This window comes from Dicentrarchus labrax, unplaced genomic scaffold, assembly GCF_905237075.1.
Source record: "Dicentrarchus labrax unplaced genomic scaffold, dlabrax2021, whole genome shotgun sequence".
NCBI lineage: Eukaryota > Metazoa > Chordata > Actinopteri > Moronidae > Dicentrarchus > Dicentrarchus labrax.
The window spans coordinates 7,594,657-7,619,989 of record NW_026136714.1 but is presented as its reverse complement, the minus strand read 5'-3'; the positions used below and the strand labels follow the sequence as shown (position 1 = coordinate 7,619,989).

Here is a 25,333-nt window from a genome sequence, read left to right as displayed (position 1 = left end):
ACTGTACATGTTTACTCCATGTGTGATACAATTGTACCTTGACAGTGTCTATTTAATCTCCAGTGTAATGTGGTTTCATATTGGATTCACGTTCAGCTGCCTACATCCACCAGTCTGCCAAAAAAGGCATATGCGCAAACATAGAGCAGGCTTACATAAGAAATTGGATTTTGAGATCGGCAATGAGTGTGCATGTGTGCATGGAAGTGTGTGTATGTGTGACTTTCTATGTACTTGTTACGGCATTGGTTAATCAAAATCCAGAGTGTCTAAAAGCATGTACATTTATGTGTATGTGTTTATAAGTGTGACATATATATATGTATATATGTGCATGTAGTGACTGTGTGTAAACGTGTGTGTGCGTGTGTGTGTGTGTGTGTGTGTGTGTGTGTGTGTGTGTGTTTGTGTGTGTGTGTGTGTTTGTGTGTGTGTGTGTGTGTGTGTGTGTGTCCAGCTACTGGCCACCCAACACTGACTTGGGTCAGTTTCTTGGGCCAGCTGGGTCAACAACATTATGCTGGGTCTTTTCATTCAACAAGGTATTGATCCTCCTCCATATGTTTACTTGTGTGTGTGTGTGTGTGTGTGTGTGTGTGTGTGTGTGTGTGTGTGTGTGTGTGTGTGTGTGTGTGTGTGTGTGTGTGTGGGTGGTGGTGTGTTGGGGGGGGTTGGGTGAAGATAAGCAGGGAGATGGGGCCGGGCCAAGAAAAGGAGGCACGTTCTGGAAGAGCAAATTTGACATAAAATCCAATCAATTGCTGCAGCCCATTCCCAGTCTGGCAGCCTGAGCTGCTCCTTCAAGTACAGAAAACACCAAACACAAAACTCACATGAGTAATCATGCCGGTTCATTCACTTTGGCAGAAAACACAAACATCTCTTAATTGTTTTCCTGTAATGCAATCTTTAGAGACCTGGTAGACGATTTGTATGACAGTGAGTGTAAATACACAAAGATGCATATACAAAGATATTATTATGCATACCCTTATATGTGCACAAGGGTGCTGAGGTACATGAATAATAAATATCTCTTTTTAACAACCCTGCACACCATTGATACCTTTGGACTGAGGTATAAAAGCAGAGTCCTTCAAAGCCTGTGTGCTCTTGAGATAGCCATGAAATTATATGTTCACATGCACACATAGACACACACACCCACAATCCCAAATGCACAGTCCCACCCACACATCCACTCATGCACACAAAGTCAATGCTTATGTGAGGGCAAACAGGATGCTAGTCAGATTTAGGGAATTCAAAGAGGAGTAAACAATGACACACTGACTGACTAGTGTAGTTTGTCATTATAACAGACAGCTGTTTTGTCACTGACACGCACAAAAATAACCTGGATATGGTCAGCTATAGCACCAGTAAAAAGGGAGAAATTATAGTCGAGTATCGAAATTAGATGATTCAAACTCAGTTTTGTCACAACTAAGATTAAAGGGCTGTATCAAGTGCCAGAACACACAGGCATACACATCTCCAGCACCCACTGAGTGCAAAGGCAATGTCCCTGACTGTGTTCCTGTCCGCAGATTACTAAAGAGGAGAATATGATTTCAAGACAAATTGGCACATCATGAACACTGAAGGAAGTCTGTAACAGTCATTATATCTCCACCAAACATGCACAGACAGCAAAGAGGAATATTGTACTTTTTGTTCACAGCCAGAAAAGTAACTTCAAACTATATTTTATTATATTAACTGTGAGAAAGACTGGAAGTTTTGATACTTCTAATTGTGATGCAGCAGTTGTTGAGAGATTTGGGGCAAAAAATTAAGAATGAGAAAGGAGGGTAGACTGTGAAAAAGCGAAAAAGAAAGAAGAAAAAGGAAGATAAAAAGAACAAGAAAGACATGCAGACAGGTGCACAGGAAAATGATGGACACAGAAAGGTAAAACAGAGAGAGATGGGGGGATGTACTCGCATGTCAAATGGGTATTCTGCCAAGACTGCACTGTGGGGTTATAACCTGCGCACTGCCATCCTGATCATTTATTCAACTCATCTGTTACATAAATAAACCAACACACAACAGAGCTGCCCCAAGCTTCCTGCGTGTGTGTGAGAGAGAGCCAATGTAGCCAGTTGGAGCAGTGAAGCAGGTTAAATCTACAGCAGCAGAGCATGGTGGGTAACAGCATGGATGAGTCATCAGCACTTACTGACTTATTTTGGAGGTGCACACACATGCACACATATAGGCTGCACAGGTTAAATTAAAATATAGTTAATATAGTCACACAACAGGACACACAATAAAGAGAACTTTTGAAGCTGCACAAACTCAAACACATTTTTAGACCACTTACAGGTATTGTGCGTGGCTTAGAAGTGTGGGCAGGGATGATATGCTGTATGTAGGCATCCAGAGGCAGTAAAGTGACTTAAAATGAATAGCAGAGCTGGTGGGCATAATGCCAGAAAAAGAGGAATGGAGAGTGAGAAGAAAGGTAGAGAGAGATTGATGCAGGGAACAAGGGATGAAAGGGTGAAAATACTAAACAAAAATAGTGCACAACTAAAGAGAAATGTATGTAAGAGGTGGACGAGGCAAGCAGTGGCGGGAGGGAGGGAGCGTTGGATGTTCAGAGTGAACGAGAGAGTGGGAGGGAGTTCAGAAGGGAGGCAACAAGGATACAGTGTAAAGAGAGGGAGGGTAGAAAGAGAAAGAGCTTGTTTATGGAGGAATGTGACAGTGTTCAGAGTATGGGAGATGGGACGGACTGATTGCATCATATCAGGTGTTGAAGAGGGGTAAGAGGGGGACCCAGAGAGATCAGCAACAAAAGCAGACATCTCTTTCTCTCCATACCAGCAGTGTCAGCTAGTGTCCGGCTGGAAGTGATATGTCCACAGTGATCCACACAGCTTTGGGAAACAGAGCAGCATCGGCAGTGACTGTGACTGTGGGGGCAGGCAGACTATAATGGAGGTAAGTCACCTCCAGCCAGACCTGAAGGAAGGTTATGGCTGTTTGACTGGATGTGACAGTGGACAAATGATGGTAAAGACTTGGTCAGGGCTCACAGCCTTGCAACTTTAAACAGGAGTGTGCCTGGTTGGCATTAGCAGATCCCACAGATGTGAGTGTATGCGATTTGTTAAGTGGAGCTGCTTTGGTGTGGCTTACATTAAGTTTTTTTATCAATGTTTAGACAAAGTGAGGATCAAATTGTAAACTAGGTTCATTTTAGCACCACACTGAATTATGTCTGTTGTTTACATAGTTAAAACATTTCGACTGAACCAAAGTTTCTCAGTGTGGAAGCAGTCCAAGTAGTTTGCCACTTTTAATATGCAAGCTGAATTTCAAAGTAAAAGCATATCTGTGTTTTAAGGACAATGTCAGCGCTGAATAAAATGTCTGCTTTCAACTTTTTTTTCTTTGCCCGAAAACTGCCAATCACGTTCTTTACTTTCAGCACAGTTATTACATTACTGTACAAACCATTGTTTTTAAACTAGTGAAATAATAGGGAGCAGCATAGGGATTTATTTAAATGTAACACTATACACATCAATTCAGGGGAAATAAATGGCATTGGATACAGAACCTGTTGTTATAGGTGTTTTAGGCATGAATTAAGAGTGTTTGTCTATATATGTCCACCCTATGATTCTCTAAAGTAATTGGTCCAACTGCTCTTAAATATTCTTATGATTTTCTGTATAGTTATTAGCAACACAAGGAAGAGATCTGTGTGGGGAATAATTTGCCCTTTGCACAACCCCCCTGTCCCATCAGACTTGTGTACAGTAATGTATGTGTTGAGACCTGTGGGGATCATGAATTGCTGTACATTGTGCTGGTGACAAGGTGAATGGGTAAGTATAGTGCACCTGTTCAGGCATGCTCAGCTTTGCTCTGTAGTGTTAGCTATTGTACAGAGAAAAACACAGGGGAGCGACAGAATCACAAGGAGAGGGTGTGGAAGAATAAAGACAGGTCTCTTGTCTTTTCACAGCAGAGAATATCTGAGCTGTTTGTTTTCCTTACATGACATGCAGAATTCCTTTAGTTGATGGAAATATCTTGACTTTAAGAGTAATTTTACATCTTTTATATTTTGAATGTTTTCATCACAATTAATGCAGCTCAATTTCATATCTGTCGTGTTTGATAAACCATTGGAGCTGTCATGACCTGCTAAAGAAGACGCTTCTTAAAATAACTGTCCCAGATACCCAAATGCAGTATCCTTTCATGAGTGAAGGCTCTGTGTCAGGGAAGTGCAGCATCCCAGAGTCTCAGCTAATGGTGTTTTCAACTTTTCAGTCATGATTCATATAAGGTTCCTTAAAATAGAATTATATTATGATGGTATATGAATAAGCTGAGCAACTGTGCACAGTAGGAGGGTATCAGCTGTGACATTTGTTAGTAGTGACAGCTCAAACTGTTGAAAGAACCATGCAGAGTCTCCTTACAATGAACTATTTAGCATTACAAGGTCAGGGGGCTTTTATTTTGGAGTTGAGCACAGGTATCGCCTGCAGCACATATTTCCAGCTGCTTTCAAAATGATATAGACCCCTGAAAGTGAGCTCATTGTGTCTTCTTCTACTCCCACATTACACCATCCACACACACACATACACACAGCAGATTAGGAGGATGGGAGGATGGTTATGCTCCAGAATGACAACCTTATCACTGAGTTTTCAGCTTGCAGGGTCAATGGGCCCCAGTGCCAGGAAAGGCCTCATTCTTTTCCACCTACCTATGCATGTCATTCCACAGTGATAGCGTTTAAAACAAAAATATATAAGACAGACTTTTAAGAAATGGTGCAGTGACTATGTGAGAGCCAGTGTTAGGTGAGTTTATGTAAAACCATCATAAAAAACTCATTCACTGGTACTACTAAATTAAAGACGTCTATAATATATATATATATATATGTATTTGCAAAACTGGAAATTGTATTCTGATATGACATTGTAATATCACCACAAAACCAAAACAAATAATGTATCTTAAAACTGATCTGACAACAGTAATAGCCAGTATAATTTGCTAGCAATATAACTCTTACATTTTGACAACAAACATGCCGTCCTCGCTGAAAGCTCAATGATTGTACAAATAATAATCTGACACCACAACAAAGCTTTTATGACAATCCATCAAGTTTAAATATCATATTTGTGAGGTTGTCATAAATGACACCGCCTGTTCAAAACAAGTGAGGGGTAATGGAAAAGGTAAATATTCTCAGTTAATGGGTGGGCAATAATTCAAAATGTCTAAAAATACTTTTTACTGTTTGTTACAATACATTTTCACTTGCTGTTAATAGAGTGCGATAAAAGCCTCTGACATAAATATTTCATGACTATGGAGCTGGCCGGTGATCTGCCGTATCTAACTGAAGACACATACAACTCTTTAAAACCATTTCTGGACAGATACCAGGGCACTGCATACGTTTGAAGCATTACAGAAAAGTGCAGAGACATATTGTAATGCAATAATCAATCTTGTATGGATGGATGCAGCTCAATAAAGAAATATAAAAGCAAATTTTAGATATTTAATTTTAGGACTCCTTAAATTCATGAGCATCAATTCCCAACCTCGTCGCAGCACTAAAGGCCCCCATTTAGACTCCATTAAAAATACATTTTCCTCTATACTCCAGCTGCCAAGGTTATGCAAATGCCTGTACAGGAGCAGTAGTTGGCCAGCCGTACAAACCCAGTGAGCAGGGCAGACAACCTCCTTATCTGTTAAAACCCAAGGAGGTTGATTGTTTGGTCGACCTAATGTCTCATTTGGATGCACATAATAGCATCTGAATGCAATCTAATTTCAACAGGGGGTCCTTCACTAAAAGCTGGCCTCTGGTCAAAGATGTGGCCACATGGCTGCTAATAGAAGACACTCAGATCGAATTAATGAGTAATAATTGTTTAACTCAGATGACTCAAGTGAGCATGCGGTTCTTAAGCCCTTTTCTCTGCATTCAAACCCCTCAAAACTTTAAACAGAGGAGACATTGACTGCTTGCTGGACAATACTGCAGTCATCAATGTATAATGCAAAGTTAGCTCCGCAGAATATAAATCTCTCTCTCACACACACTCTGTCTTTCCATGGCTGTCTCCTTCTCTTTCTGCTATTGCCTCTCTCTCCGTGCCTGGTATTCCATCTCCATACTCATGCAGTAATGAGTGTCTGGTATTCTCTTCAGCATTGAAACCCTATTCATGCTCAATCTCCTTTACAATGCACTAAAAGGATTACCCAATTAGCTACTATTGGATGCCATTGTGTGTGTGTGTGTGTGTGTGTGTGTGTGTGTGTGTGTGTGTGTGTGTGTGTGTGTGTGTGTGTGTGTGTGTGTGCGTGCGTGTGCGTGTGTGTGTGCGTGTGTGTGTGCTTGGTCAGTAGATAGATGTGTTAGCAGCAGTGAAAGTGAAAGATAGATGGCTGTCTGTACCCCACACTTCATTCCCAGTTGATGTTCTGCTGGAGGCCACATTACTCATCCCCACAACTCAGCCACAGTGAGTAAGACACAAGATGGGGAAGTGTGTTAATGTGTGTTAGTATGTGTTGTGTGTGTGTGTGTGTGTGTGTGTGTGTGTGTGTGTGTGTGTGTGTGTGTATGTTTGTCTGCCTGTGTGACTGGGGCCTTGACAGGCCACAGAGGATGACACAGAAAGCGACAGAGTATAACCTTTTCAATAACTCAACCTATCAACCGATCCCTCTTTGGAAATATACTCTCTGCTGTCATGTGTGAGCTGTTTCTTCTTCTCCTTGCTTTAATTTGCAAGTTTAAGTTCCACTGTATCATGACTGGGACAATGGGAAATGCCTGCTTCATTACATGTGAATCATAAGTTACTTGGAGAGGACCACAGATTGATTCCGGTTATCTTACATATTACATCACACAAGCATTATGTTCGATCAGAGCACATTTAGAGGATCAAACATTATAATAAGGATTCATTTAGACTGATGTCTCATCCAGGATTAAAGTTACTGCCTTTAAACTTTTTATTTTATCTTTTTAATATGAACAATTGCTCTGGAGTTAATTAATTAAGTATTACTTCTAAAGTCTGATATAGCTTATGTTGGCCCACATGTTGATGCGCCAACATAGATGTTGTGGAAATGATAACATCAATTTGGTAAAAAAAAAAAAGAAAAAATCACATTTGAAAGGTTGCTCTTCAGTAGTCGACTCCTAGCGCAAGTCTTTGATGTCAGACATCCCCTCCAGCACTTGAACACAACACTCTGAAAGCCTTTGCAAAACAAACTGCTTTTTTTAAGTCTACAAGATGCTTTACTGACATTAGTCAAAAATGGCTTCCTGCTAAATATGACACTTTTAAAAATGAAAACAAATACATAGAAATTAATTTTATTTTGGAAAACGCATTGTGGAGAATCCATGGCACATTCTGTGGCTCTGGAGGGAGCAGTCAGAAAAAAACCCTGGTGATATCATTAGTGTTAACTTGAGCTTTGAGACAGAGGACAGAAATCCTGCAGGCATGGAGTTTAAAAGACATGGACATGGAGGGTTTAAAGAAAAGATGCTATTGAGATGCATTATGGAAAGTGTTTTCATAGCTTGACCCATATGAACGTCAGGACATTTTGGACTGTGCTGCTTCAATTTCAACCACTGACAAGCTTCCCTTACGAGTCCTCAAACTTAATGTTTAAATGGCAGTAATTCAACCTTAAATTATAAAACCTTCATAGTAAATGGGGTAAAATAAAATGCTTAAAAGTATGTTACAGATTAAAGTAGCAGGTTTGACCTTCAAATAAATAAAAAGATGTGTATAAAATTCTGTGTGAGCTTAAGACGGCACACATAAACAAAGAACAATAAGCTGTCTGAGAATGACCTAAAAAAACAGACACACTGAACTGGATAGATTACACATGCATCTGTTAGAAATTACCATGTAGACAGTGAGAATTAAAGTGATGCCATCTGGCACCGTGGCAGTGTAGAGGTACAGTGAGAACAGAGGAGAGTTTCATGGTCATTGTGACACAGGTATAAATCCTGGACCTTTATAGCACACTGCTGCCTTCCACTGGCTGTGGTAATGGATTGGCCATGCTCTTGGAGCGTGTGTTTGTGTGTGTGTGTGTGTGTGTGTGTGTGTGTGTGTGTGTGTGTGTGTGTGTTTGTGTGTGTGTGTGTGTGTGTGTGTGTGTGTGTGTGTGTTTAGGCGTGTGTGTTTGTGTGTTGTGTGTGTGGGGGGGGGGGGGGGGTTAGGGGGTATTGTCAGCTGGTCTTGTGCGGGACAGGGCTTTGTGTCAGGCAGGTCAGCTGGGGCTCGAAAGCTAGGACGACACCCCGCCCATACACACCACCCCCTGCCTGCACACACTCTTTTGTGCCGACACAGAAAAACATGCAGCCAATCAGACATAAGACTAGATGGAAGCATGCATCCTCACACACTCACACCCTCCCATCCCATCTCACCAAAGGTCTTAAATCACACTGTCCACTCAAAAGCCGCGAGGTCAGACCATTTGTACCACTTATTATAAACTTTGCAATGATGGAGCAATAAAAGATTTTCAAATCACTTCAATATTTACATCAAATAGCGGTGAAATTGACTAATTCTCTCTAGCAAGTGAGTGGAAACATAAAAGTGAAATGGCAGGATCATTGTCCAGACAAAACAAGCTTGGGGGGATGAATGGGACTAATCGAGGAACAATGGCAGTCAGCTGAAAAGATGAGTGAGCGGTGCTGCTGAAAAAGATTACGATGGAACTACAGAGACACTGTTTATTATTTTATTACTGGGTGAAAAGACTTGAAAAACCCTCGGTAAAAAGTTTCAGACAGTATGATGTAACATGATGTAAACTGTATTGCAATTCTGTCTGTACATGTTGAAAGATCCCAGTATAAGGTTAGGCTGCTTCCCACAGTTTGTTATTAGCTCGACATTAACAAACTGATTTCTATATTGATTTTTGTTTGATGATATCAATGAATCAGTAGTGTCCTATCTGTAGACACATGATAAAGCTGTCTGTTTCCTTCACATTAAGAGAACGTATAACTTTACTTGTGACAAAAATGGGGTGTAAGATTTACACTTGTTTTGTCAGTAGCAGAGCTTAGGGGCCGTATCTTTTCTGTTGTTGTTGTTTGTTCATTTGGAACACAGTACCTTGTATATTTTCCTGTCTTGATGTGTGATTGTATTTCATCCTCAAGGTGTTTTGTCAACAGTGTGTACTCTGTGGGATGCTGAATGCTCCACTGCCTTATAGAGATTTGCACTCCAGCAATGAGACTGTGCAAAAGTGTGCGGACGTGTAAAAGTGTGTGTGAGAGAGTGACTCCATGTGTGTATGTCTGAACAAACAGCAAAAATGCAGGACGGTGGTAAATCACTATAAAACTGAGGCTCTCCAGCCCTCTCATTGTGAGGACTAGTCATTTATTTAACACTCAAATATGGTCCTGGGCTGTTTGGGGAGAATACATCAACCGGCACACAAGAGTCCACACAAAGAGCGGCACACTTCAACAGACAAAGAGCGAAGAGAGAGAGGGCAAGCGCCTTTTTTTCTCCTTCAGATGAAGTGTTGTTTGTTCAGGGTGGGTGCAGGGCACCGAGTGGGACGGATGGATGGAGGGAGGGACTGATGGAAGAAGGGAGAGAAGGGGGTGTGAATAGTTATTACACAGTGAATCGATGCACAAACGGAGGGTGTCTGTGGGTGATAGTGGGGAGAGGAGGGGGGTACATGGGGGGGTGTAAAAGATCTTTTGTGAAGGCTGGGAGTTAATCACTTGAGCGGCACACGCCGGTTCTATGGGAGCACATGTTGTACACTGGGTCCCCTGGGGGGATCAGGAGGTCCACACACACACACACACACACACACACACACACACACACACACACACACACACACACACACACACACACACACAGCTGAATTTACATGTCAGTTATAATGCAAAGCTGGGCACAGGCCGACTAGAAAAGCAGAAGACCCACCCCCTCCACAGAACAGTTAGCAGACCCTCCTGGCTGTACTGATAGTGTGAGGTTTGCATTTGCTGCTGGTTCATTCAAGGGCATACACACACGTCTGCCTGTTCAGTTTCTCCAGGACTGGATAGATGACTCTGCAGGGGCCTTGCTAGAGATGGATGCGTAGTTTGACCAGGCAGTAAGTAAAATCTATTGTTTCATTACTTTAGTCCCATGTCAGTGGTGGATGCTAATATCTGAGAGTGATAGGGAGGGCTGGAGTTTAGATTTAGCAGCAGAGATCCAGGCACAGTAGAATAGAGCCAGTCACAGCAGTCATATCTGTTTACATCAGTGGCACAGTGGACTGCTTTGCTTTGTGCTCTTGCAGGTACAAATTTAACATCATATACCACTACTCAACATTTTCAGTAGGTGTTTACTTTGGAGAATATATTTTAAAAGTCATCCCGCATGAAACAGAAAATCTGTACGAAAGGTGTGCTGGAAGACCTTCAACTGATTTCTTGCAATTTAACATTATCTTTCTTTTGCTCTATTCACCTTAAATGGACTATCAGCTTTTCATTCTGCCATAGCAACCATTCAAACTTCCCCCCTTGTCCTTCTGTATTCATGCTGCTGCATCTCACTTGCTGTCTGTCTCTGATGCTCCTATTATTCTCCTCATCGTGAAACATCTATTTTGTACATGTCTCATCTAGCTTATCATTGTTTTCTGGCCGATGAAAAGTGACAGCCTTGATCAGCGCGCCCGCCTTCATTCAGCATTTTCCTCTTCAAGCATGCCCATCATACACCTCAGGAAAATGACACTGACAGCTATGTGTATCCTTACAAACAGCACCGTGCAACCGATAATTATGGATTAGCCTCAAGCCAAATGCAATGTACACTAATATGTTACTTACGACAGGCCATTACTCCCATGCTTTGTTGGTGTGGTCATTATAGATTCTTAAAGGCTGTGGACCAGGTGGTTAGGGGAGCCCACAGGCCTGATCAGCCAGTATGGAGCCCTTTGCTACTAAGTCACTACAGAGGGGACTTTTCCCCTGTGGGTTAGAGATCATGACTAGTAACATCTGGGGCCTGGTTGTCTTCAGAAGGGAGGTGGGGAAAGTGAATGGAGAGCATCACTTGTACCTCTGTGAATAAAAGTCAATGTATAATAAGTGAGAATGCTGCAACAAATCATGTTCTGTGTGCTTATTCCAATCTTTATTTCATAATTGCAGCCAAACACAATATTAAAACTTTATATTTCTGTGTGGTCCGTGGTATGTTCAAGTATAATAGCATATAAAAAATGGTTTTATGGTGTTAGTCAGATGGCAGCACCGGCCAAGTGTTGAGTAGGCCGTAAGTAGCCTAATTGTCGGTTTGTTTAGAGGAAGGGCACCCAAAGGGTTATTTGTCAAATTCAACGGCCAAGCCATAAATCTAGACACACAAAGCCAGGCAGAGAGCCAAGATGGACTGTTTTTTCGCTTTGTTTGTTTTGCAAATGTTAACACACCTGCTTCAACACTGCATTTCTGCACTGAACAGGAAACTATAAAATGAAACAGCACTAAAAAACTGATCAGATTCAGAAGAAATTATGACATGGCTTTGTCCTTTCATGAAAAAAATCTTCTGTTAATATATCAACAGATATATTTTTTGTGTTTAATGTCTATGCTCCCTTTCTTGATTTACAGATGAAGCCACTGACAGTACTTCTTTGGGGTCATGAGTTATGTCTTCTATTCACTTCTGTGTAACTTGACCACCTGGACACCATCCCCACCATCACCTATGCCTGCAGGACCATGGGTAGTGTCAGCAGCCTCATCAACGGCAACAGCCTCAACAGCAAACACTGCAAGGCGTCTGACTATAAGTTAAAAAAGGGAACAAACCATCATAGAAAGAGTGGAGGCTGCAGCCTGGACGGGTTACTCAAGTGCGGCTTTACTCAGGACTCCTCTTCCTCCAGTCATCCCACTAAAGGCCTGTCCCACACCCGGTCGGGACGAAGTGAAGATTTTTTTTACATCAAGGTGAGCTCAGGTGACATCAGATGGCATCAAAATAAGGGTTTTTAAATTCTTAGCATACATTAAACTACACACTGTATACAATATTAATGTATAAAATGTTTATCCTGTTCCAAATAAGGTGAGCCACAAACCAAGGTCGGTGTACCACAAAGGAGGAGCAATGGAAGATCACACAAGTGGAAAGAAGAGAGATGGTGAATCAGACAGGCGACTGCAACCAAAACTGCTGCTCATGTCAGGGAAAATGACTGACAGGGTGAGCAAAATGCCCGTTATTTCTTCTCTCATGCTTTACCCAAAACACAAGACTGGATTTTAATGGAATAGTTCAACATTTTTGGGAAACATCTATATTTGGTTTCTAGTTAGATGAGAATATTAATGGCAAACTTATATCTGTAAGGTAAATACATAGCTAGAGCTAGCGAATGGTTAGCTTAGCTTAGTATTTAAAGACTGCAAACAGGGCGAATTAGCTAGCCTGGCTCTGTGCAAAATAGGGTTGGGCGATATGTAAAAATTGCCATATGGCCTCAACAACCAGTGATAGCTGATATATTTGCAAAGGTGTGTGGCCATGGGAAAATAGGGCGGGGGGAGTCCCCCACTCCCCATACTACTGATAAGAAGACCTGTTCGTTTTTTTATTCCTGTCACAAGCAAACACAATGGTTTGGTTCCGTGTTTTTTAATACCCGATAGTTCAGATGGGATATGGGTGGAAATATTCTTAGACCTATTTTCCTTATTAAAGAGAAAAATACAATCGTGTACCTTCTGAATTCAAGTTTCTCAAACTATGACCTTAACTCACCGTAAAACAAACTCAATTCAAACTCAACAGAAGCAAAATAAAAGTCACCACAACAGTCATGGTCTTTCAAAATAAATCCTTAATTCACAGAGTTAGATGTGAAAATATTCTGTCTGTACACGCTGTATGCCACTGCATCTCTCGGCTGTTGCTGGTCTCTTTGTACTACTGAGCACCGGCTCTTACTCATTCTTTGGAGGCAGACCATTGAATTAATAAAATAATGAAAATCACCCGAAAAAAATGTCTCCCAAAAAACAACCAACAATGGTCTCTGATAGTCGATATATATATTTGTTCCATCGTCAAATAAAAACCAAAGTGTTAAAGCGACAGTTCACTCTCCAAAGGAAGCAGTCGCCAGGCAACCAACAGACACTCCATGAAGTTACTGCTACCCAGCCAAGAAACTGGCTCGTAACCTCACGTAAAATGCAAATGGTCGTTTTTACACAATCAAGATAAATCGCTTTTGCCATGCAGGCTAGCATTTTAGCCCAGTTTCCAGTCTTTATAATAAGCTAACAGTATCAATCTCCTCATACAACTCTCCGCAAGAAAGCAAATAAACGTATTTCCCAAAATGTCAAACTATTCCTTTAAGAATATTAGTTTTAGATACTAGATGTCCATTTTCACAGCCTCATAAAATGTAGCTTTGTGCTTCACTTATCTGTAGCCGTTGCTATGGTTATTTTACAACTATTAAGAAGTCATACTGCATAACTGCAACAGACTTTGAAAACCTCACAGCGAAGTTGAGGATAAAACATGCACAGCAGGTAGTTTAATTGGTAGCAGCCATTCCTCATAACCTGTGTTGAATCTTCCCAGCTTATTAATCACCCCCTCCCAGATTAATGACCTAAGAATGCCTTGATCTCCTCAGAGAAGTCATTTCTGTGCCAAGAATACGTAGGCAAACTGAGTCTCTTTCAATAGGTCTTTATTCCTCAGGGGCAAGAGGGGGAGAAAGTAGAGGAATAGGAAACAGCTTTAAAAGAGACAGAGCGGAGAATAAAAGAGAAAAGAGAGAGAGATCGAGAGCCAAAGAGAGTTTGAGGGATAGAAAGAGAGAAAAAAAAAACAAGGAACGGCATACCAGTCATGAAGTCAGTGAGAAGGAATGCTGAGCTCACAAGCTTTACCTCTTACACTTCAGCAGTAGCTCATATTATTAATATCACAGAGAAGGGCTATTCATCTTCCCTCAGACAGCACATGGGGGAGAGATGTGGGATGCAGAGGGGAGGAGTGGAGGACAGAAAGGAAGAGAGGCATGGTACTGCTTGTGACGTTCTTGGACAGCACAGATGGGGCATGTGGAGTATAAGTTCATCTTTGAAATGAGTTTTCTCTTCTATGACATCTTAGTGAATTTTACTTGCAACTATACCGCTGTGTGGCTGTAATACTGCCAGCTTGCGCTATTCTGCAGGCTTCAGTGGCTCTATTTCTAATATGAAAAGACATGATTGGAAAAAATATATCCCTTTCATTTGAACAAACTTCCAGTATATGACAATATTCATCTCTGTGAAAGCCAGTCGTTATGATTTTCAAGTTTCAGAACGTGACCCCTCCTTGGCTCTTTGTAGTTACTCTCCACAACAGTAGAAAGGGGACTTGCTTTTTGCCATGCTGTCAGCTAAGAGCAGCCGCAGAATATAAAAACAAAAATAGAGAAGAGCACCCCTGACTGTGTGTCATTTCACTCTTCTAGACCTCTGCTGGGAAGTCATTGGTCCATTCCACTGCCTTCAAGCCTGTGATTCCCAGGAGCACGTCCTCCACAGAGCCAGGCCACAACAGCATGGACCACATCCTGTGTCCTCTGGAGAAAGCAAGGAGTCCAGACAACAGACATAAGCAAGACACCTTCTCAGGTTATTATCTATATTATTATTATTATTATTATTATTGACCAATGTTGTGTTAAAATTTGATTATTCAGGTTGAATGACAAATTACAGCAAAATAAAATGTCATCTCTTTTCTTTTCAGGGACTTTCTCCGACTCCGGACGTAACTCCATGTCTAGCCTGCCCACCCACAGCACCAGCGGCAGCCTAAGTGCTTCCACAGGCCCTGTCAGTCACAGTGATGGCAGCTCAGCTCCCGCAAACAGCTTCAGCAAGGGAGTACAACCCAATTTCCCTCCATGGGTCAATGGGAATAGCGCTAACCTTGACTGTAGCTACAGGGCTGGTTTAAACAGCGGGGGGTTGGCATCAAAAGCGAATGGGGATGCTGGCTCCCCACTTTCTGCAGATGAGCCAAGTCCTCTCTCTGAAACTTCAGGTGGGATTCGGTCCCCTATTACTACTGATGAGTCACTGATTGAACGTTTGGAACAAAGGTTACTGGAGAGAGAGTCTGAACTGCAAGAGCTACAGGTATCAAGCTGTCACAAAAAAAAAAAAAAGATCAATAGGTCTCATGAGTAGTTAGACTGTACAACTATCTGTATTCCTAATGACATCTCTTCACCTTACAATAGGTGAGTTTTGAGGAGAAGGAAGCAGACACCTGCCAGCTGTTTGATGACAGACAAAAGTACTGTACTGAGGAGATGGAGGGGCTGAAGCAGCGATGCTCCACAAAGCTACGGCAAGTGTCCCAAATGGCTGCAAAAACCCAGCAAGCACTCCAGCTGCAGGTCAGGCAGCTCCAGGTCAGCCCACCTTTTCTTTTTACCACTGGTTCATTATCAACCCACCAACCCGTCTCCCTTTCCAATGAATCAATTATGATACAGAGAGAGAGAAAAAGACATTCGCAGATGCATAGAAATTGAAAGTAAAGTAAAATGAGAAATGCATTTTTCTTCAGGCAGAGAAGGAGAGGCTTCAGGAGGATTTCTCAAAGCTAACCCGAGAGAAGGATCTTGTTGAGCTCAGACTGAGGTCTTATGAGACAGAGAGCACACAGCTTGCTCCAACACTAGAGGAAACTCAATGGGAGGTGAGTCATGAGTCATATGTGTGATATCAGTCGGGTTTGAAACCTTGTAGCATACAACACAATCTGGTACAACCTTGAAGGCTGCTGCTGAGGTGTGGGAACATAAAGTCACTGTCAGAGGAAAAAGCCACCATTTTGCCTCAGATTTGAAAGAAACGGTCATAAAAGAGTCAGAGACACCAACTTCCCTTATTCACATTTTTTCAGTAGTTCACAATGCTGCCTTTTAACATCAGGGCCATTACGTAAATGTTCTTGAATTCAAAATGTATTGCTTTGCTCTCACTATTGGTTCTTTCCACCCATATAGGTATAGTATCCCTAGCAACACACTTAGTTACCAAGAGCAGTTCTACTCAACTCTAACTCTAAAGCTTTTTTAGCATCTTTCAGCTCATTGTTTAGTACAGATTGTAGCTTTTTCTGTTTTGGTTAGCTCTCATCAGACCCATTTTCAGCTATTTTCAGCAAACAAGCTCTGTTAAACCAGCTGTACGCTACCCATTACAAAACCGCAGACAAACACAGTTAGCAACTAGCTGGTAAGTTTAATGGAGCATTTAACAGCTAAATTACCACAGATATAGCTAAGGAGTTGGTGGTGAACGAAAAAAGCTAAAAAGGAGAGTGGATATTGGACTTAGATTTGTCAGGTGGACAGGAACAGGACTTCAAATGAATGCTAATGTTGCACTGTGTCTGCTGGATTTAAATGGGCAACGGTTTGCTAACAGTTTGCCAACAACTTTATATCCTGATGATATGTCAGTGGTGTGTTTACAGACAGTCACGCTGCACAGAAGTGGCCAAAACAACTGGAGAGAAATATATCAAAATGAAAATAACTCCAGGAAAGCCTTTTACTGTCAGTGTGGGGTATATATCCACACAACATTTACTTTCATCATAATTGTCGTTGTCCAAATGTAGGTGTGCCAGAAGACAGGGGAGATCTCATTGTTGAAGCAGCAGCTGAGAGACTGCCAGGCAGATGTCAGCCACAAGCTAAATGAGATCGTCAGCCTCAGGGCATCACTGAAGGAAAACACAGCAAAGATGGAGATGCTCCAGACACAGAATAAAGACCATGAGGACAAACTCCACTCCCGCACCATAGAGGTTGAGGTTAGTCTGTTGATTCAATGGCATTTCATTCCACAATGGTGTTCAAATAATGACATGTGAATAAAATGCCCACACTGTGCACTGTTTAAGATGAAAGCACTTCTAGTTTGGAAGGATACCTCCTATTATGTGCTACACTCCACTGGGACCTTCAGACTGTTTTCAATGTCCAGGTTTTAGCAGATTTAAAATCACAGATAAGACATATTTAAAGTATTTGACACTTCACATGATTAGACCTGTTATATCAGTCAAAATAGTTTTCTTATTGCTGCCTGTGTCTGAATTCTTTCCATTTTTAATTCAGGTGTGCCAAAATGAACTCCAGCGCAAGAAGAATGAGGCTGATTTGCTGAGAGAGAAAGTGGGCAAACTGGAGACAGACATTCAGGGAATGAAACAAGATCTGGCTATGGCCAAAGAGCAGAGGCTGCAGCACAGTTTGCAACTTGAAGACCATGCCCAGACTCAGGCCTTGGACAGACTAATCCAAGGCTCAGACCCCCTGGCCCTAGGCCAAGGGGAGGAGAACAGTGGACTCGTCTCCACAGAATCAGTCCAGAGGGAAGTGGAGAGACTGAAGTGGCAGCTCAGGGAGGAGAAGGATGCACAAGAGAGGCTGGCCAACAGCTTTGAACAGGAGAGGCAAACATGGAACAAAGAGAAAGACAGGGTCATCAAGTACCAGAAGCAGCTCCAGATCAACTACCTACAGATGCACAAGAAGAACCAGGACCTGGAGAGGATCCTGAAGGAGCTGACCGCTGAACTGGAGAGCCGTACAGAGCTTGGCATGGACCTCAACTACAGCTCAGGGTTACAAACGTATGACGACGTTATTGCCACAGAGATTTGATATGAGCACTCACACACATTCAGTAAAAGTGAACTGGGCACTTGACTGTTTTTCACTACAGATATTTATGATGTTATAACACCTGGAGATCATTCACTGCTGTTTTACGAGGGTTATTTAATAGAATGTGCATAATAATAGTAATAATAATAGTGTAATTTGTGTCCAGGTCACAAAAAGCAATAACATTAAAAATAGCTTTTTTTTTTTGTCATGACACTGTTAGTACTTGTTTAAAAGTAAATACTAATAATAAGTTATTTAATGTTCAAATGAGAATATTTTTTATTTTTTTACCATGCTGTCTAACAGGATCACTCATTATTCAAATCATGTATACTTGTGTAGTTTAAGCACCATTTACTTGATGTTCATTGATGCAGGCCAGACAATAGCTGATTTATCTGTTTCATGATTAATGTCTGATGGTGACATGTGATAAGCATGATCGTGGCTTAACATCTGTCCCTTCCAGTGCAGACCCTGGCAGTGATATATCATCTATTCTGAGTGTGGGTTTCTGAACCTTAATTCACTTTGCCTTGTGTATCCACATTCCTGTTACTGTATGCACCTATACTGTCCATTCTTAAGAGGTCTTGTGCATGGAAAATAGTTTTAAACCATTTTATGAGTCATTTCAGTATACACAAGATGTGAATCTTTGTTACAGCCACAAAAATACAAATACACAAATACACGTTAAAATCATTTTAAGCTGCCATGACTTTTGTTTAAATGCAATTCAACAGTGGAAATTTAAGTAAATGCGCAAACAGGCGTCGCTATATTTTATTATATCATCTGCACGTGTTTGTCATTCTCTAGATATTGAAAAATTCGAACTTTCTGTTACTTAAAACATTGATCGGTAAATTCATCTTGCAAGGAAGGCAGTACAGTTACATTGTCAATTCAGGAAAGTCCTAATATCATTCATACAGTAACCATCAATTTACTTGTAGTAACTGTCAGGCTGACTGTGTTGATGAGATCTTATGGTTGTAATCGAATTGTCTAATTTCATTTTCTATGGGTCCGTCTACAAACCTGATCAGAGATTATGAACCTTGTGCACGAAACCTGGACTTTTTAATGCAAACCTTATTCCTGAGCCATGCAGAGAATGGAACATTTAGTACACTATCAATATGTCATGTTAATTCCTGATACAGAAATGCACAAAATATAATATATAGTAGAGAACACATCTGACAGATAGCAAGGGCAAATGCAAATTTTGGGATTCACTTTGTGTTCTGTGTGTTTAGAGAGAGGGAAATAGATTAAAGGGGGCTGGATAAAATACAATAAAAGCAAATATTTTAAGAGAAAAACAATGGAGAAAAAAGGTAATCTCCCAGTAATGTCTATCTCCCTCCCTACATTGTTCATCTAACTTCGTGAGAGTTAGCTGGCACTGCTCCACTTGGAGACAAACAATCCTTCCTAGCAGCAGACCTGGCCATTTGGCTCTACTATTTTGGAGCTATTCCACTTCCCACAAGGGCAAAGTAGTTTGTGAAGCAAAAGTTTAGCTACACCACCCACTCAAAACTCAGGGGCTCACATAGACAGATCAGGCAGAAATATACTGTATGCACACACTGCGCTGGTCAGGAATGTGTGGCAATCTCTGTAATGAGGCTGCTTGAGATTACATAGCTACCCACCATTACATTACATTACCACAGCAGGTCAGGAGAGATTCGGAGGCAGACAGACTAAGTGGAACTCCAAGGTGAGGAGCTGTAACCAGTGGCACTCATACTTAAGTGACTGATAAGTGTTTCACAGCCCTTACTCTGAGAGCACAGAAAAGTGATCAAAACGGGATATAGCAAAAGGACAGTTGATACTGCAGCTATGGTACTGGTGAATTTAATCTACAAAATCAAACGTAGAGCAAATTGCACACCTTGGGCAAAAAAAGCCTCAATGAAACAGACGGTATGCTGAGATTGGAAACAAGTACCAACAAACAACTTACGGTGCAAACAGGTGATTTAAAAAGAAGCTAATGTTTGTCATTTGTGCATCAGTAGTCATTCACCTTTGCTATTTTCCTTTTTTTTTTTGCTGTATAATGAAACTGATTATCTGATTTTACATCTATTTCAGCAAACAGTCTTGTTCACTGAGGCTCTTTTTGCCAGAGGAAGATGACAAGTTGGTTTTATCCGGGCTCAAACATCAAGAAACATTTCATTGGACTAATCTGCATTATGTTGTGTATGGGTGAATACTTTGGTGCGTACTCCACACCAGAACAGACAATAATGTGGCTATAGATGTATGAGGTTTGTCAGACAACACATGTTTATTACCCAACTTCACAAGCAAATGCTGGAAATAAATATGAATGCTGTTTATATTCAAAGCTGTCAACTGCACTCTTTGTCAATCCCTCATTATTATTCTCCATTCCTCTTGGACTTAAATAATGAGAAGATTGTTTTCCTCTGCCGTCTAATCATCTAATTTTGGTCTTTATAGTGTTTCCTTCCTCAAGCAGAAGCTCTTTCTAGCTCAGCTTCTGTCATAACTAAGCTGATTGGACCAAATCAAAACTGAAATCAAATTAAGGCCCATTGTCAATGCGCGTGGCTCTGTCACTGACATGAAAGGAGGACCAAACAGAGAAGAGATAAGAAGAAAGTCGATGGTTTGACATGAAAGAAAATAACAGAGCTGGGTGGGTGAGGGGATTTCTTGCTCAAAATAACCACATAAGAAACATCACCTACAATTACATGTATGCAATAAACATGTTTCTAAACATGTTTCTTATTCTTGTGTGCTTTATGCTGTATAGCCATTTCAAATGTACTTCAACTGCAGAGTAGGTTTTAATGGCACAGTGACAATTACAAGTATTCAATTCTAGCTTTCAATATATATTTTTTCATAAAATCTAATGTTTTCAATCGTAGCATGTGGTCGAAGTAGTAGCAGTAGTATGTCTTTGAATGGACACAGCTGAACATACAGAGTTTTGGTCCGGCAGATGTCTTGGGGTGATTGGACAGCAGTTAGGCAGCCGTCAGAAGACACTGGGTAATAATTTAGCCCTGCCCTGCAGTGACATGATAATAATGCACTCATATCCTGCTGTGATTCTCCTGATCGGCTGACAGTCAAGCACAAAAGAGCCTGAATTCATTAGTAATGGTGAGGCACATTTGCAAACCTGTCCGACATACAAAAATGGATCTCTGCTTACATATTCACGGCAAACAAATGTAATAAATTCACAATTTGATCTATTCTGGGGGAAAAAAATATTGCACTCCTAAAAAATAGGAGTTTGCACTTCATTTCATGGCTCGACCCTCACCTCTAACATTATAATAAATATTCCACAAAGGTAAATAATAGATGAGTCAATAACACTGTATCAGTTCCTACCTTGCCCTCATTACTCATTACACTCTCACATACTCAAATGTGCTGTATCCCAACCATACCCCTAAGCAATTAGTTGCTCTAAAATATCAGGGGGCTAGTTATTCAGGCATGTATTTCATATTTTTATTGGTTTATTCGGAGCCCTGCATGCAGACCAGGCTACAGCAAACACAGCCTCAGCAAATCCCCAAGCTCGTCCACAGTCAGCAAAGTAATTGGGGAGGGAGTCCCAAAGGGTCCTTGCACACTGCTGAACCCTTTGCTGCCGACGAGTTGAAATGGCAATGGCGGTAGCTAGGAGTTAGTGTTAGTGTGCAAGAGTGTGTGCGTGGAGGATGTAAGTACAGGAGGTGGCTTGAATACTTTGTGTGAATAGGTCCGCAGTCTATAGAGACTCGATGGTTGGCTGGGAAACCATCTGGTTCCCCAGCCCCCCAGCTGCATCGCCCATGGTTCCCCATTTCTATGGGGATGTCAAAATTCTGCTCGTGGGGGGATGTACGGATGCCAATTTAAGCCCCCACTGCTCAAAATTAGTTAATTAACTCTATCTCTCACACAGAGAAAAATTTCCTTTGTAAGTAATTCCACCATTCATCACAATCCAACTGTTTTATTCTAAAGCTTTGCCAACTATCAGCTTGTGAAATTAGCAGGAACAGTTGAATGTGGGATAAAAAGCTCCATAAGTGAATCCTAAAGCACCAATACAGAAAATGGGCTCAATTTGAAGCAAAATTTAAACATACACCTTAGTTTTCAACCATATGCTTGTCAGAAATAAGATTAAGATCAAATTTATTTTGTTTAAACAAAAATAAATTGATTTTTCCAAATCAGTCTAGCTCACAAATTCATGGAATATGCTTATCAGATTCCCAGTTACTGTTAGAGCTGTCTGCCACGAGGGAGAAGATGTCAGAGTGTGTGTGTGTTATCAAAACAGACTAAGTATATAATGAGCTCTACTCATACATACAATCATCAAATACTGCCATGAAGCTATATATATACAAAAAATATGCCACGGGGCTTTAATTCACAACAATCAGGCCTGTCAATCTTGTACACTAACTCTGTGCACTGAAACAAAGTGATCATATCCTGAGGTGATGATAAAACGAAGGTGGGTTGCACTGCTTCCATTTAGCTGAAAGAAAAAAATAAAAATAAGTAGTTGTTTTAACTGTGAATTCCAGCATTGATATATAATTACATTTTAATTTTAACTTACCGAAATAACATTTGACTGAAGATGTCCCTCTGTATGTTCAAATTCTATAAAACAATCATCTTATTAATCCCAAATTCACTTCTTTGGCAGTTAAACCAAATGTGCAAACAGATAATGTAGATGGATGCTCCCCCTTACCTTTCTCTGTAACAGACTCAAATTGAGAGGCATTTTGTGAAGTATTCTTGTCTATCTTTAGATGCTTGACTGCAAAAGAAAAAACACAACCAGATGTCTATAAATGTATGGTTTGTGAAAAACTATGACAAACTGTGAACATTTATGTCTATCACTTATGCCTAGGAACAATTATTTTGTCAATGAGCATGTTAAATGTGTTAAAATGTTTTTTTGGAACGCTAGCGGGTTGAGTGTGGCTGAATTAGGGTGAAGTTTTTCCCCATTAAGAGAGACACTGTTTCCATTGTCACACAAGGCACAGCAGCTTCACAGTTGTTTAAATCTCCCAACACACCAACAGTATCTGTTGTTAATTAATGTTCTGTGATACTTGACACTTCCAAAAGTTCCCGCACACAGTCCAGGTTCGTACAGGGAAACAGTTTGGAGTAAAACAGCAGTCCACTTAATAAATCCTCTGTTTCCTCTGGTGAGTTTATGTCCTGTCAACTTTACAGTTTTTAAGTTTTGCGGCTTAATGATATTCGCTGCAGTGCACGCATGGAAACATTTAAAATGACTGAAAGCATCCTTTCTAATCATCATAGTAAATTAAGAAAATTAAGAAAACATAGGCTACATCAATAAAACACAGAATAATTAAATATAAGCTTGCGCTGCTCGACAGAAGAGGCACAGGAATCATTGCTACTGGCAGAATGTGTTTATATTAATTGTTCATTACGTGCACCTGAATTTATTGTAATTGTGATTTGTAAATGAATTATTGAATAACCCAGAATATGACTGTGGTGTCGTCTGAACATTGGGGAATATTTATTAGGCTAAATGTTTCAGGGAAAATTGAAATGATGTAATTCATATCAAACCCTGACTCAGGAATTATCAGCCTCATGTGACTGAATGGAAATGACGATAAATGATGTAAAAAGTATTTCTTGCTGACAGACAGACTCTCAAGTGTCCCTGACTATGATCATCTCAGAGATCGCTCCTCACTCCTCAATCCTTGATCCTCGCTCCTTTGTGCAGAAATAAGAGCTTTGGGACGGCCTGTAAAATGGTGAACCAGAACAACTTCCCATTCAAGCGAGGAGTGAGAAAATGTCAAATAGGAGACTTGGGATGTACCCTTAGATTCTTTGTGTGCTCTCTTCACGCACCTGAACAATTTTATACACTTCTAGTTCTGATTAACCAAACCTGTGGTTTTTAATAGAAACCGTTTTCTATTCATTTCAGGATTTTAGGTACTGTAAGGGTACAAGCACCCTGAGGTATTGTTTTTTATTTTGACATTATGGGTCTGCCATAACTTTATTATATGTATTGTATTGTATTTTAGCATTGTGTATTTTAGTCTTAGTTTTTATTGTTCTTTGTATAATTTGATTTATCTGTTTTGTTTCTAGTGCTGTGTGGTTGGAGTACTGGGCGTTCACTCACTTTTAAAGGTGGCATGGTTTGTGGTGGCACGTTTTTATTAGTGTGGTGTTTTATTAGAATTGCATTTGGGGAGTTTTGCATTTATCACAGGTGGAATATTCCCAGAGCACAATCAGTGGGTGGTTGGCTTCCCAGCCGTGATACGACTGTCTGTCCTTTTATAATGTGTTGTCATTTGTGTTTAGATTTGAAAGATTCTTTACATTTAAGAGATGTGGAAAAATAGATCACTGTCAGAAGAAGTATGCATATGGAATATTACATCATCACACCTGTATAAAAATGTGTATAGTGCACATTATTATTATAATTATTATTTTCTATTTCTATTACACCTTGTATTTTTCTATTTTATTTTTATTTGATATGTATTTTCTTATCTATTGTGTTTGTATCTTGAGCTGCTGTAACAAGCACATTTTCCTGGTGTGGGATCAATAAAGTCTATCTTATCCAGCTTTTAATAATGTAAAATGTAATGTTGACCAACGCATTAACACTGCCATTAACTATTACATATACTATCTCCATATACAGTTGGAATATTATCAGAGTTAGTATGTAGATCCTAATAGTTTTTTTGATCAATTCACACAACCTGTGTTTGCAGGTAGTCTAGGAGGACTACAAGACAGATGATTCAGACAATAAGTGTTTGCTTGATTTCACAGGAACAGTTTCTTCGACAGTAACAGTACATTTAACACGATCACAGCCTCCATACCGCTGTAGCTGTCCACCGTCACAGCAGAGATCTTCGTGGGTTCAGCAAAGCGAATGATGAACTCTTGAGGAAACATCCCGGTGGACATCCAAAACGTGTGAGGGTTTCTGGGTGAAAGGGACAAACAAACATCCACTGTTAGCATTGATTCAGCTGCTCTGCGGTTCCGGCTGGAAGTGGACAGCTGATATTAACTTCAGCCTCTTCGACTCTAACGTTAGACTGACAAAAAAACAGTGCTGTTATTTCAACTCACCCGTCAGTGATGTTTTCTGGTGGGTGACTCTCGTCGCAGGATGAAGCGACGACAACTTTTGCACCCAAAGAATTTAACGTTTGCGAGGAACCGATCATCTCCAATGACGGACACAGCACAGATTATAATCTCCGCTGCTGCCTGGTTGCGGGAAATAACAGCAGCTCGGTCAATCTATACACAATAACCTGCTTTGTATTACGACTCTACTAGAAGTCGACAACTAACGTTAGCTACCGTCGTTGCCAAGCCAACCGCAGCGTCGCACTACATATACGTCAAT

The 25,333-nt window shown here is 40.7% G+C and overlaps 2 protein-coding genes across 3 annotated transcripts; one reads left to right on the top strand and one right to left on the bottom strand.

Annotated features, from left to right (window-relative positions):
* The first annotated feature begins 2,696 nt into the window (after positions 1-2,696).
* On the top strand, positions 2,697-20,234 carry lzts1 (leucine zipper, putative tumor suppressor 1). Of its 2 annotated transcripts, none has more exons than XM_051422917.1 (9): positions 2,697-2,955; positions 11,741-12,082; positions 12,201-12,338; positions 14,620-14,782; positions 14,901-15,292; positions 15,397-15,570; positions 15,729-15,860; positions 16,791-16,985; positions 17,293-20,234. In XM_051422917.1, exons 2-9 carry the CDS (start codon positions 11,852-11,854, stop codon positions 17,839-17,841), a joined length of 1,974 nt encoding a protein of 657 aa, XP_051278877.1. In that variant the 5' UTR covers positions 2,697-2,955; positions 11,741-11,851; the 3' UTR covers positions 17,842-20,234. The 2 variants fall into 2 exon arrangements, with proteins under 2 accessions (XP_051278877.1, XP_051278876.1); XM_051422916.1 differs by lacking the exon at positions 2,697-2,955 and adding an exon at positions 9,806-10,215.
* A 2,026-nt stretch (positions 20,235-22,260) lies between these two features.
* On the bottom strand, positions 22,261-25,201 carry hspb11 (heat shock protein, alpha-crystallin-related, b11). The gene is made up of 5 exons (XM_051422920.1): positions 25,051-25,201; positions 24,795-24,901; positions 22,622-22,690; positions 22,484-22,527; positions 22,261-22,399 (listed from the first exon to the last, which is right to left on the bottom strand). Exons 1-5 carry the CDS (start codon positions 25,146-25,148, stop codon positions 22,307-22,309), a joined length of 411 nt encoding a protein of 136 aa, XP_051278880.1. The 5' UTR covers positions 25,149-25,201; the 3' UTR covers positions 22,261-22,306.
* Between the last annotated feature and the right edge of the window lie 132 nt (positions 25,202-25,333).

Excerpts from the sequence above, each read along its gene's own strand:
- lzts1 (XM_051422917.1), top strand. The coding sequence starts at position 11,852 with ATGGGTAGTGTCAGCAGCCTCATCAACGGCAACAGCCTCAACAGCAAA. Across the intron at positions 12,339-14,619 it reads CAGGGAAAATGACTGACAGG|ACCTCTGCTGGGAAGTCATT; the intron begins GTGAGCAAAATG and ends TCACTCTTCTAG. Across the intron at positions 15,571-15,728 it reads TGCAGGTCAGGCAGCTCCAG|GCAGAGAAGGAGAGGCTTCA; the intron begins GTCAGCCCACCT and ends ATTTTTCTTCAG.
- hspb11 (XM_051422920.1), bottom strand. The coding sequence starts at position 25,148 with ATGATCGGTTCCTCGCAAACGTTAAATTCTTTGGGTGCAAAAGTTGTC. Across the intron at positions 22,528-22,621 it reads TGAGTCTGTTACAGAGAAAG|AATTTGAACATACAGAGGGA; the intron begins GTAAGGGGGAGC and ends ATTGTTTTATAG. Across the intron at positions 22,400-22,483 it reads TTCAGTCAAATGTTATTTCG|CTAAATGGAAGCAGTGCAAC; the intron begins GTAAGTTAAAAT and ends TTTTTCTTTCAG.